This window comes from Oncorhynchus tshawytscha, linkage group LG17 (assembly GCF_018296145.1).
Source record: "Oncorhynchus tshawytscha isolate Ot180627B linkage group LG17, Otsh_v2.0, whole genome shotgun sequence".
Classification (NCBI taxonomy): Eukaryota; Metazoa; Chordata; class Actinopteri; order Salmoniformes; family Salmonidae; genus Oncorhynchus; species Oncorhynchus tshawytscha.
Window position 1 is genome coordinate 20,219,052 of NC_056445.1, and position 13,596 is coordinate 20,232,647.

General features: G+C 42.0%; 1 protein-coding gene across 2 annotated transcripts in view; it reads right to left on the reverse strand.

Annotated features, from left to right (window-relative positions):
• Positions 1-9,485, reverse strand: part of LOC112217047 (protein lin-7 homolog A) — a 28,676-nt gene extending 19,191 nt beyond the window's left edge. The window contains exon 1 of one of the 2 annotated variants that reach the window (XM_024377287.2): positions 9,328-9,485. In XM_024377287.2, coding sequence (XP_024233055.1) covers positions 9,328-9,364 — 37 coding nt within the window. In that variant the 5' untranslated portion in view covers positions 9,365-9,485. The remainder of the gene's footprint in view (positions 1-9,327) is intronic. The other variant, XM_024377288.2, reaches the window with a different exon arrangement.
• Positions 9,486-13,596: the final 4,111 nt, after the last annotated feature.

Genomic DNA, 13,596 nt, shown 5'->3' on the forward strand with positions numbered 1-13,596 from the left:
GACAGTTGTTATCCCCCTAAACCAGTGATGAGGGCTAGACTACAGCAGAGCCTCTCCTGCTCCTAGAGTTATTACAGGTCATAAAAGCCTCCCCTCTCCAACAGTCGTCAAACCCACTGGCTACAGGTATTCTACAAGTCTCTGCTAGGTAAAGCCCCGCCTTATCTCAGCTCACTGGTCACCATAGCAGCACCCACTCGTGGCACGCGCTCCAGCAGGTATATCTCACTGGTCACCCCCAAAGCCAATTCCTCCTTTGGTCGTCTTTCCTTCCAGTTCTGCCCATGACTGGAACGAATTGCAAAAATCTCTGAAGCTGGAGACTCACATCTCCCTCACTAGCTTTAAGCACCAGCTGTCAGAACATATTACAGATCACTGCACCTGTACATAGCCCATCTGTAAACAGCCCATCTATCTACCTACCTCATCCCCATACTGGTATTTATTTATTTATTCATTTATTTTGCTCCTTTGCACCCCGGTATCTCTACCTGCACATTCATCTTCTGCCGATCTACCATTCCAGTGTTTAATTGCTATATTGTAATTACTTCGCCACCATGGCCTATTTATTTCCTTAACTTAGCTCATTTGCACTCACTGTATATAGACTATTTGTTTTCTTTTGTTCTACTGTATTATTGACTGTATGTTTTGTTTATTCCATGTGTAACTCTGTGTTGTTGTATGTGTCGAATTGCTATGCTTTATCTTGGCCAGGTCGCAGTTGCAAATGATAACTTGTTCTCAACTAGCCTTCCTGGTTAAATAAAGGTCAAATAAAAATAAAATAAATAAATAAAAAGTTGCATTTCATTTGCTGCATTGTGACACATATCATGCCCATCATCCACCCTGCTTCCCTTGGTCAGCTAGCTCATCCACTCTACAAGCACTGTCGTGTCGATTTGTTTCAATAAGTAGATGGCTATTTGTGGACAGAATGTCTTGGACAGACCGTGGATAGTGTTGTGTGATAATTGGTGTAGAACATGCAGCAGTAATAGAACACCATCCAGTCCTGTGAGGAGCTGCCTACATCAGGCATTTCTGCTGGAATCCTGTATTTTGTCTACGGTGTGAGGAGTGAGACATCAAATGGTTTCCTCTGTGTGTGATCTAAGGGGTATAAACCCCCAGGGTATAAGATTTGCTTGGCAGCCCTGGGTGATTTGCTGTTTCAATAACTATGGGAATACAGGTACAGAGTTATGTTACATCCACATAGCTTTGTCTGCAACGACTCCCAAATAAGACACGTTATAATGACGCATCACATCAAATCCCTGTGTGGTGCATTCAGCCACATCACCTAGGAGACCAAGTGAGACCTTAAGTCCTTACTAATCTGACCTTGTAGTTGGCTATGTAGACACACACAGACCAGTAAAACCATGGTCATATTGAGCTACACCACCACTAGCATCAACGTTATACCCTGACTACACCGCTCGTGTCGCGTGTGCGAGCGTTGCAAAATAAATTTAGAAATCTATATTATTCAATTATTGCACACACACACTGCTTGCGCGTGCCAACAAGCGTCTGCGTTGCCAAGGGCTAAAATCTGGCCCAGTTCTACTTGTGACGCAGAACGCGCTGCAAGTCCTGCCTCTCCCATCTCCTCATTGGTTTATAGAAGCAGGTACCCACATGCCATCTCCTCATTGGTTATACCCACATGGGTGACTGAAAGACGAACGAGGTCGGTGGCGGTAATGCACCTAATTTATGAAAGCTGCCAATCGCAATATAAAGTCCAGAGAAGAAAAGGCCTGGAAGGAGGAGAGATGACTAGAAACTATTTGGTTGACCGTTTTATGTGTGGATTAATTGTTGGAGTAGAGGACCTTGTGCATTTCAGGTAAAATTACAACTCAATGTTTATATCCCAGGACAAATTAGCTAGCAAGTGCAAGCTAGCTAAATTGCCATAAACGTGTAACGCTTTTCGACCTGTCCCCAAATTAATGTAATTGGTTCATAGTTTGTTTTGATATTTTAACCTGCGTGTCGTGATCGCGTTTGGTGTGGGGGGGACAAAATTAATTAATGCACGATGGCGCACGCGCGCAGCCGTTTTGGGTTCCGTGTTGCTGTCCCTCAGCCTACAATGCTAATAAAAAGGAAAACTGCTCTGTAAGAGTAGCTCTACACACCACTAAGAATACCCTCACCGCCCACATGGCGTGGCCTGTTACCAAGCCAGAGCCACTCCATGAATAACTACAGTACATCTGGAGGGTAACACACAGTCAGCCAACACCATCCTGGCCTGCCTTACTAACTAACACTCCAACCCATCTGAGAGAGGAACTTGAGAGTATGCATGGATCTGCCCCCCCCCCTCTCTCTCTCTATTCCACTTCATTAAAAGAACGTGGCTCAGTGAAGCCCCAGGATAGGATACCAGTCCTATAGGCCTACAGATCTCCTCTCTTTGGATTTCCTCACTCCACTGAGATGGATTCATTTGAAACCAATGGAAGTCAGTGGCGGGAATCCACTCAACTACTAAGTCATTAGCATCCTCCTCGTCGTTCCTCTTCTCCACACTCCAATGAGATGGGTTCACTCAACTACTAAGTCATTAGCATTCTCCTCGTCGTTCCTCTTCTCCACACTCCAATGAGATGGATTCACTCAACTACTAAGTCATTAGCATCCTCCTCGTCGTTCCTCTTCTCCATACTCCAATGAGATGGATTCACTCAACTACTAAGTCATTAGCATCCTCCTCGTCGTTCCTCTTCTCCACACTCCAATGAGATGGATTCACTCAACTACTAAGTCATTAGCATCCTCCTCGTCGTTCCTCTTCTCCACACTCCAATGAGATGGATTCACTCAACTACTAAGTCATTAGCATCCTCCTCGTCGTTCCTCTTCTCCACACTCCAATGAGATGGATTCACTCAACTACTAAGTCATTAGCATCCTCCTCGTCGTTCCTCTTCTCCACACTCCAATGAGATGGATTCACTCAACTACTAAGTCATTAGCATCCTCCTCGTCGTTCCTCTTCTCCACACTCCAATGAGACTTCAGCCCCCTTGGCGCTTCACCAACTCTAGAGATGGACTCAAGGGGTCCAGATGTGTGCAACATCTGTGGGGCTCAACCCTCCTCCACGAAATGAAAATATTAAAAGAGCAGTTACTGTATGTTCAGCTTTAACGCCGACACAACGGCAAATCAATGTTGCCATTAGATCATCTGCAAGGCATGTTTGCAAAAAATAAAAAATCCATTTGACACATACTTTCAAGGGAAGACAGAGGTGTCCAGGTGATACTGCTGCTCTTATTGGAAGTGTCATTAAGGATGGGAGCAAGAGATGAAAAACAATGGTTGTTAAAAGTTAAACATACAACTCCTAATTCACATGAATTCAATCTGTGAAGTTGGAGAGGCATGTTTCTTGCCTCGGTATTCTATAACTAAATAAAGTATGAAACACCAGTACATTGCTATGCATTGAGTCGTCGGGAACATTGATGCTACTAGCCAAACATCTGACCTAGTTTAACTTCTCTTTGCCACACAGCAGTGAGAACACATTACCATTGCCTGATTGGTTGAGCTGAAAGTAACGAGACGTGTTCTTTGGAGCGGTCACATAGGGCTCTCTTCTACCATTTTCTATTTCAACAATCACTCCTGACTGGGTAATGACACATTTCTCTATTTGAAAGGTTTATCATCCGTCTCCAATTACAACAGAGTCTGAAGCAAACTGACTGTTTACTGAAATCACTGTGGCCAACTTGAACCAAAATGATACTATGCGACCTCCAGTGTACGTATGAATACATTCCTAATGGGCCGACATATGTGTCCCTAACAGCAATAAAGACAGAAGTAAAAGCAATAGAACAAAGGCCAATATAAATCATATCTGAATTCTTTGTGGGAAAGATTTCTTGAGGCAGCCAACAAATAAAACATTTATGCTCATTCTAATTCATGTTCTAAGGCAACGATGAAGGTGTTTTAGAGAGTGCCCAACTTTGGGAGAGAAATGTACTGAAAGTGCTGTTGAAGTGTTACTGAAAGCAGTGTCCTCTAAAGAGCCATTTCCAAGAGGAATCAATTAATTAATAGTGCGTATCTAAGAAGCTATTAGTCTACTATAGTCTGTTTCTGTGACTGACAATGTAAAGACATTTGTGGTAAATCTGTTTCTGTGACTGAAAATGTAAAGACATTTAGTGGTAAATCTGTTTCTGTGACTGACAATGTAAAGACATTTAGTGGTAAATCTGTTTCTGTGACTGACAATGTAAAGACGTTTAGTGATAAATCTGTTTCTGTGACTGACAATGTAAAGACATTTGTGGTAAATCTGTTTCTGTGACTGAAAATGTAAAGACATTTAGTGGTAAATCTGTTTCTGTGACTGACAATGTGAAGACATTTAGTGGTAAATCTGTTTCTGTGACTGACAATGTAAAGACGTTTAGTGATAAATCTGTTTCTGTGACTGACAATGTAAAGACATTTGTGGTAAATCTGTTTCTGTGACTGAAAATGTAAAGACATTTAGTGGTAAATCTGTTTCTGTGACTGACAATGTAAAGACATTTAGTGGTAAATCTGTTTCTGTGACTGACAATGTAAAGACATTTAGTGGTAAATCTGTTTCTGTGACTGACAATGTAAAGACATTTAGTGGTAAATCTGTTTCTGTGACTGACAATGTAAAGACATTTGTGGTAAATCTGTTTCTGTGACTGAAAATGTAAAGACATTTAGTGGTAAATCTGTTTCTGTGACTGACAATGTAAAGACGTTTAGTGATAAATCTGTTTCTGTGACTGACAATGTAAAGACGTTTAGTGGTAAATCTGTTTCTGTGACTGACAATGTAAAGACGTTTAGTGATAAATCTGTTTCTGTGACTGAAAATGTAAAGACGTTTAGTGGTAAATCTGTTTCTGTGACTGACAATGTAAAGACGTTTAGTAATAAATCTGTTTCTGTGACTGACAATGTAAAGACGTTTTGTGGTAAATCTGTTTCTGTGACTGACAATGTAAAGACGTTTAGTGGTAAATCTGTTTCTGTGACTGACAATGTAAAGACGTTTAGTGATAAATCTGTTTCTGTGACTGACAATGTAAAGACGTTTAGTGATAAATCTGTTTCTGTGACTGACAATGTAAAGACGTTTAGTGATACATCTATAATATACAGTACTGTGCTGTGTGTTACCTTGAGATTTCCTAAAATCAAATCAATGACGGACGACCACAGAAATGAATGGTATTATGTTGATCAAATACAATGTTCAAACTATAAACAGCATGGTGTCTAAAACAATCACCAGTTCCAGAATGAGTCAGCCTTTCAAGTACACAGAGTTCCCTTTCTGCTCTGCTTTGATGACTGGATCTACTAATGCAGCCATCACTCGGGATGTGTCATAAATAAATGTGAAGACCACAACAAGCAGCTAGCAATGCTGCTGTGCTGAAACACAACAGGTCTGTGCTGTCCTGCCTTAGGCACGGCTTGTTTCACTCTTCCTGGGGTCCAAGCCTTTCGACACCGCAGTATTAAAGAGTGAGTGCTTCACTGCTTTCTACACTTGAGTAAAAGTCTAAACATGATTTTGAGCTGTTTGCAAAACTGGGCAGTGCTCCAATATACTCACATAATTGCCCTGTTCATAATAGAGGGCATAGCTGAATAGAATATATTTTCCAATATCTGCACGTGCTGTGCGGTGTAAATAAGCATGTCCAATTAAGTCAGCTGGCTCATTAAGACATGGGGCTGATGAAAACAGAGACTGCAACGCAGGTGCATCTTCTCCATCTCTACTGGGACATCTAAGGTCCTAATAGAGAATCTTTTCATAGCTGATTGATTCAAGACTAGTCTGAGCTATTCCTCACTCCCACATGTAATGTTTCCCAGAGCAATGCCCTAACACTGTCACTACCAGAATGGCTGACTTACACATGCCAGAATAAATTGCCCCGGAGAGGCCATGCCATCTGCCACTTCCCAGTTTGACCCGCGTATCCTTTGTGCCATTGGCAACCACACTGAAATTACCACACAAAAAACCTCTACTGTGCTCATTCTCTGGATGAGTAGAGGAACAGGCCAGCAGGGGCTTGCCAGACACAAGGCCAGCTCCTCAACAGGACAGCTTTTTAAATGGACGCACCTCACTTTATCAATCCCCCCCATAAGCCGAGTGAATTAACATTAAATGGCCCTGCCGTGACATTCCTGACTATAGAGGGAAAATAAATCACTCTTCGGCTAATGAGTCCTGATGGGGACCGTCTAAGGCAGAAGCAGATAACACTGAACTTTGTTTTTTGTCTCCCTTCCTCTGACTGATTACCTGGCAGATGTCCATCCCAAACAAATGAAATGTCCTTTCAATGTGGTTCTAATGAGAGCTTACCTAGAGCTGTGCCATTCTAAATAGCTCTCCGTTGATGAAATTGCTGAGCTGGCTGTTCACCTCACCTGTAATCCTTCCTCTCTGTTATCACCCAAAGCAAGGTACAAGAGGAAGGTTGCTGCGCAACAATGAACAAACCCAGTGACCTCTGCAAGCAAAGCAAAGCCTATCTGCAGTATGGTGAGACAACATGCTTAGGGCCCTGAGTAGGCTACAGTGTGTTGCCCTTTCTCCCCTGTGAATAGACTCAAACAAAGGATCAGTGATAACTTGCAAGGAAATGTGCGGTTGATCTATATTTATTACGGCAATAAACCATGCACGGAGAGCATCAAAAAAGTATTGACTTCCAGATTTCAAGCTTCTGCTCTCCCTCGATGTTTGGCCTCTTAGTAAATCCACTGTAATTTCACACAGCACAGAAACCTGTTTGACCATCTGTGTCTTCCTACACTGCTCAATCAGCAAATAGATAGGAATTCTGCTCACAAAGGCCTCAAATGCATCTCCATCTGAAAATATGTGGCAGAAAGAACACTAACACATTTCACTGTGATTACTGTACAGCCTCAGTCTGACTGATATTATTAGGGTTTCATGGCACACGGTTGATGAGAACTCTCTCAGTATCTCTATCCATTTCAATAGTCTTGGCATGCCTGGAGCCAGTTAGTGTTTGAATGAGATTCAATCATTGAAGGAGAACTTTGGTGTCATGAGCAGGGAGGTTCTAACACAGGCTGTTTCTCCACAGGACAGTGGTGTTTGAGTCATTTCCTGAGACAATAGCAGGAAGTGCAGTCATGACCTCAAAGCACACTGAGTTTCCCGCCTCTTTGTGTGTTTGTGACAAATTCCTAACACATCCTGCTTTCAACAAAAAAACAGGCTTCTTTTCAATATAAATGAGTGTTTCTTCACTATTGGCAACAGCGACAAAGGACAAAGACTATGACAGCTCCTGTAAAGCTATCATTATGATCCCCTACATGATCACTGCTGCGGGGCAGTGACCACTTAATGCTGCTGTGCAGAGCATGTGGATACAGCAGCCACCCGAATGTTCTCTCTGAAATGATAGGGGCTCTGACTCACTAGTCTACCTATGCAAACAAAATGGAAAAGGTTGAGTAACCTATACTGGCATTTATATTACAGTTTAACTGGGGATTTTTAAAAAACTTTCCCAATGTGTCATATAATGAATGACCTGTTTATCAATAGAATCTCAATGCCAGAAATGTTCCTTCCCCTAATTACTGAGTCCTTTGAACTGATGATGGTGGGAGGAAACTGGGCAGAGCTTCTTGTTTATCATTTTACCCTGTATCATGTTTTTGCCCATGCACACACAGCTCATATACAGTATGTGAAGGCGTTTGACTAATATAGAGCCCCTTTCAGTTGCTGCAGTCACGCAATAATGAATCCAATTGCCACTGAGCATTGAATTAACCGTAAATCATTCAAAATGAGCCAATTTTTATAAAATGGGAATAAAACCGTTATATTATCCATTATTCCTTGGGTATAAAGACAGGTCACTCGCTGAGGATCCTCGGTCGGTTTACATCCATTCCATCCTTCATGATAACAACCAGGCTCGATTACTCATGCTCAATGCTGTGTGCAACACAACGTAGAGCGGTCACCATTTGTCATTTTTCAATTTAGACAGATGTTTGTATCCTCTTGCCTTCTACATTCTCGTGAGTTGTTTATTCCAAGACGTTTACAGTTGTTCCTACTGTCACTGACTGTTGTAGCAATAATTCAAAGTGGGCCCATGGCCATTACTTTTTCCAGATGTATCATCTTTCTCTATTTTTAACACCACCCCCTTTCATTTGTGTCATGCAGCCACACTAATGCATTTCACCACCGGATTCGTTTTAAGCACTCTATAGGCTACACAGTTACAGACTAAAATGTAGTCTACACATTCAGTGGCGGTCCTAGACCAGTTCAACTGGGGGGGCCAATCTGGAGCCAGTTGTACTGTTAGAGGGGCCAGTTACACTAGACGTTATTGTTGTCATCGTTTTCTTCACTACATTGCAGGCATTAGCAGGCAAAAGACCATGTTCATAATCATCATCGTTGCCACTGTCTAATAAGGGATGTAAAAACAGAACAATAGCAAAAATTAGTTATGTAAAAATGATTTCATACTCCACATTTAGGGGGGGCCACAAGGGGGTCCAAAATTGTGCAAGTAGGCCTATTATGACTCAAAATATGACGTAGGCTATTGGTAGACGACATTGTGGACTCACCCTTCCTTTTAGAATAATGCTGCAGGTGAATTCATTTTTCACTGCCGACAACAGGTATGCTATGGGGTGAAGACCTGTACCCCTTATTACTGTCCAAGTTACCATTATATTCAAGAAAAATATAAACCGATTAAAAAAGCTGTTTGTTATCTATTCTTACGCCTACCCATCCAAAAGTTGTCGGATATCAAGAGAAGTAAGGATTTGCGCGTGATTGGATCCCTGCGCCCAATAAATTATTTCTCCCAATCACGAAGTGAAGAATACAGCGAGATAATATTCTACTGAATGTTACATAACAGAGATAAATCCACTCTATTCATATGCAGTGGGATGTAATACTGTGGGTTAATAACACATTCGTTATAATATTGCTGAACAGTATTATTTAATTAAGCCGTTTTATCCAATTTTGCAGAGTGCGCATCAAACGGTCCAGGCATTTTATTCCCAGCCAATAACGGAATCCAGCGAGAGAGAAATATAAACTGACGAATGTAAAATTGAAATAATAGCATATAGTAGTTTCAACTTAAATGTGGTCCGCCAATGCATCGTTCGCTCAAGTTTCGGGAACCATAAATAATTCAACAAGAAAGCGAATCCGATGGTTGTGCGTCTTACCTCGATCCAGAGTGAGCGGTTGGACCTCTGTCGCCATGACTGCTGTTATGGGGAGATAGAGCGACTACGGTAGCTGCAGCATCTGAAGCAACTCAAGCTAAACGGGCGAGTGAGAGCACAGAGCTCGTCGGTGGGAGTGGCTGGAAGGGAGAGGGGATCACCTCCCGCGCCGCTGCTCTATCGGACTGACCCAATGGTCCTGTCAAACCGAACAACCGCGGGATAAATATCTTTATGCAAATAATTGAAAGTGGATGGGACTGGATTGACATATAGCCCAATTGAATAGCTGATATGAACATTTTGATATTGAATTATTCACGGGCAATTTCATAGGCAGGGGTGCTAATGGCAGGGGATTCTTGTTGTCCTGCAGCCTCATGCTGATATAGTAGTCGACAGTAACCACAAAGTGATAAACGGGTTTCAGTGATGGCGTGGAACTGCAGATGGTGTAGGATTTATAGATTCATCCCCATGTTTATCGTACTGTAGAAAGGAGACCCATGCATAGACAGGAACTGGCTCTGGGCTGGGCTCTCTCTGTATCACTGTTGCCTTTGCTAATGCCTGTTGCAGCTACAGCTTAAAGCTTTGGCAAATCTACTGTATGACCTGTAGCAGTGTGGCCAAAACCCAAGGAAAATGGAATACCGCCCTCTCCATAGAGGTTGTGCTCAATCCCATGGCCGTGGGTACATCCTTTAGAATGGAGGAAGCAAGACTGAAACAAGATGACATATCACACTGTAGGCTACAGCATTTCATGGGCCTGTACATTTTCAGTTGTAAATGCTATTATAGATTTAAAGCAAATGAGGGACATTTTTCAAGATGTACAGTTGAAGTCGGAAGTTTACATACACCTTAGCCAAATACATTTAAACTCAGTTTTTTTACAATTCCTGACATTTAATCCTAGAACAATTCCTTGTCTTAGGTCAGTTAGGATCCCAACTTCATTTTAAGAATGTGAAATGTCAGAAGAATAGTAGAGAGAATGATTTATTTAAGTTTTTATTCCTTTCATCACATTCCCAGTGGGTCAGAAGTTAACATACACTCAATTAGTATTTGGTAGCATTTCCTTTAAATTGTTTAACTTGGGTCAAACGTTTCGAGTAGCCTTCCACAAGCTTCCCACAATAAGTTGGGTGAATTTTGGCCCATTCCTCCTGACAGAGCTGGTGTAACTGAGTCAGGTTTGTAGGTCTCCTTGCTCACACACGCTTCTTCAGTTCTGCCCACACATGTTCTATGGGATTGAGGTCAGGGCTTTGTGATAGCCACTCCAATACCTTGACTTTGTTGTCCTTAAGCCATTTTGCCACAACTTTGGAAGTATGCTTGGGGTCATTGTCCATTTGGAAGACCCATTTGCGACCAAGCTTTAATTTCCTGACTGATGTCTTGAGATGTTGCTTAAATATATCCACATAATATTGCTTCCACATGATGCCATTTATTTTGTGAAGTGCACCAGTCCCTCCTGCAGCAAAGCACCCCCACAACATGATGTTTCCACCCCCGTGCTTCACGGATGGGATGGTGTTCTTCGGCAAGCAAGCTTTCCCCTTTTTCCTACAAACATAACAATGATCATTATAGCCAAACAGCTCTATTTTTGTTTCATCAGACTAGAGGACATTTCTCCAAAAAGTGCAATCTTTGTACCCATGTGCAGTTGCAAACTGTAGTCTGGCTTTTTTATGGCAGTTTTGGAGCAGTGGCTTCTTCCTTGCTGAGCGGCCTTTCAGGTTATGTCAATATAGGACTTGTTTTACTGTGGATATAGATACTTTTGTACCTGTTTCCCCCAGCATCTTCACAAGGTCCTTCGCTGTTGTTCTGGGATTGATTTCCACTTTTCGCACCAAAGTATGTTCATCTTTAGGAGACAGAACGCGTCTCCTTCCTGAGCGGTATGACAGCTGTGTGGTCCCATGGTGTTTATACTTGCATACTATTGTTTGTACAGATGAACGTGGTACCTTCAGGCGTTTGGAAATTGCTCCCAAAGACGAACCAGACTTGTGGAGGTCTACAATTGTTTGAAGGTTGGCCTTGAAATACATCCACAGGTACACCTCAAATTGACTCAAATGATGTCAATTAGCATACCAGAAGCTTCTAAAGCCATGGCATCATTTTCTGGAATTTTCCAAGCTGTTTAAAGACTCTGTCAACTTAATGTATGTAAACTTCTGATCCACTGGAATTGTGATACAGTGAATTATAAGTGAAATAATCTGTCTGTAAACAATTGTTGGAATAATTACTTGTGTCATGCTCAAAGTAGATGTCCTAACCGACTTGCCAAAACTATAGTTTGTTATCAAGAAATTTGGGGAGTGGTTGAAAAACGAGTTTTAATGACTCCAACCTAAGTGTATGTAAACTTCCCACTTCAACTGTATTTAGCTGGCTGACTTTTCGGTGCACAATTAGTTATAAACTAGACAACAATGTTAAATGTTCAAATTATTTCATTTCTTTTTTAATGACGTCTAGGCTCCTCTCAGCAAAGCCTACTTATACATTGGAAAAACAATGATCTCACTTTCAGGTAGATTTCCATTGTAATGTGGGAAAGTGTAACAATGGAAGAGAATATGACTCTGCAGCCTACCGTGTACCGCTGTGCCATTTTTCAAGATTGCATTTCAGCAACCCATTCCATACTGTATCCTTCATATTAAAGTGCTTTCAGCTTGCACTCGTAATCAACTCCACACAGGCCATATGTGCTGGCGAATCACAACCGCACAGCAGCTCCACCCAGCTGCATGCAGATGCAAATTGTATTTGGGTGGTAAGTGGTGGGATGGTGGGAGGGCTTAAGGCCAGTGAGAAAAATGACACTGGAAGATTATGCACTCACATCCATACAGGCTGCTGCGCTAGCATGTGGAAAACATTTCTGTTTTTAAAAAGAGGAGGGGATTAGACTGCAGTGCTCTTAAGACCCTGCAAATGAAAGTGAATTGATGACACTTTCTGGAGAGAGAGAGAGAGAGAGAGAGAGAGAGAGAGAGAGAGAGCATTTAAGGAAGTCAGGAACAAACCAATACCATTGCTTATGTGCAGACTGCAACATCCAAGAGGTAAAAGGCAGCTCAAGTTTGGCAGAGATGATCTGTTCAAGCCCCATTTCAAAGGAATGATACATTGCTATTGGGGTTGTTGAGGATGAAACCAGCAGGTAACAACATCAGTGAAAACACAATACACTGAAGCTGAAGGATGCCATCCTCTTCCTGCTATAATCTGCAACAGGGAAACGGGGAGAATTGATCCAGTAGATGGATGCATGGATCTCCTGACTCCTGTCCAGGCAGGAATTTCTTATCTAGTAGTTATTAAAAACAGCAGAGTAATCAATTTGACAAAGAGGACACCTTCTAATCTTGTTGCTGTATTCACAAGTATCCGTGACATGTTGCACACACACAAGCACCAGGGAAACATTGGCAAGTAGCTTTTTTGGAGTGAACTAACCTACATTGTTTTTGGTCGGCTCTGGCAACGTTTGTGATGGCAAGCGGTACCGGAGCACTAAGTCTGGGTCCAGAAGGCTTCTAAACAGCTTCTACCCCCAAGCCATAAGACTGCTGAACAGTTCATCAAATGGCCACCCAGACTATTTGCATTGAACCCCCCCTTTTTATGCTGCTTCTACTCACTGTTTATTATCTATGCATAGTCACTTTACCCCTACCTACATGTACAGTACATATTACCTCAATTAACCTGTACCGCTGCACATTGACCCTCTGTATATTGCCTCGTTATTGTTATTTCATTGTGTTACTAAAAAATAAAATAAAACGTTTATTTAATAAATATTTTCTTAACTCTTGTTTTTCTTCAAACTGCATTGTTGGTTACGGGCTTGTAAGTAAGCATTTCGGCACATGTGACAAATAAAACATTTGATGTGACATTCTGCTTTGCCATCGCGGTGTTCCGGACTGTTCAAATCCATCCAACGGGCAGCTGTTGACAGCTGATCAAAGAGAGCGGTGAGGAAATCAGTGTAAACATGTGGGTGTTGTGCTGGCACTTTATGTCAGCTCTTCTGGAAAACATATCCTATTCCCTATGAAGAGGGAGGGAAATGCCATCTACATATCCTGTATAGTGGTACTATGACAGACACACGAGACATTTACCTTATGCACTCAACAACTTTCATTCAACCAGCCAGGTCTCGGCAGAAAAGGCAGGTAACACGTCCAGGTGCCAAATGAGAATAAATCAAACGTGATC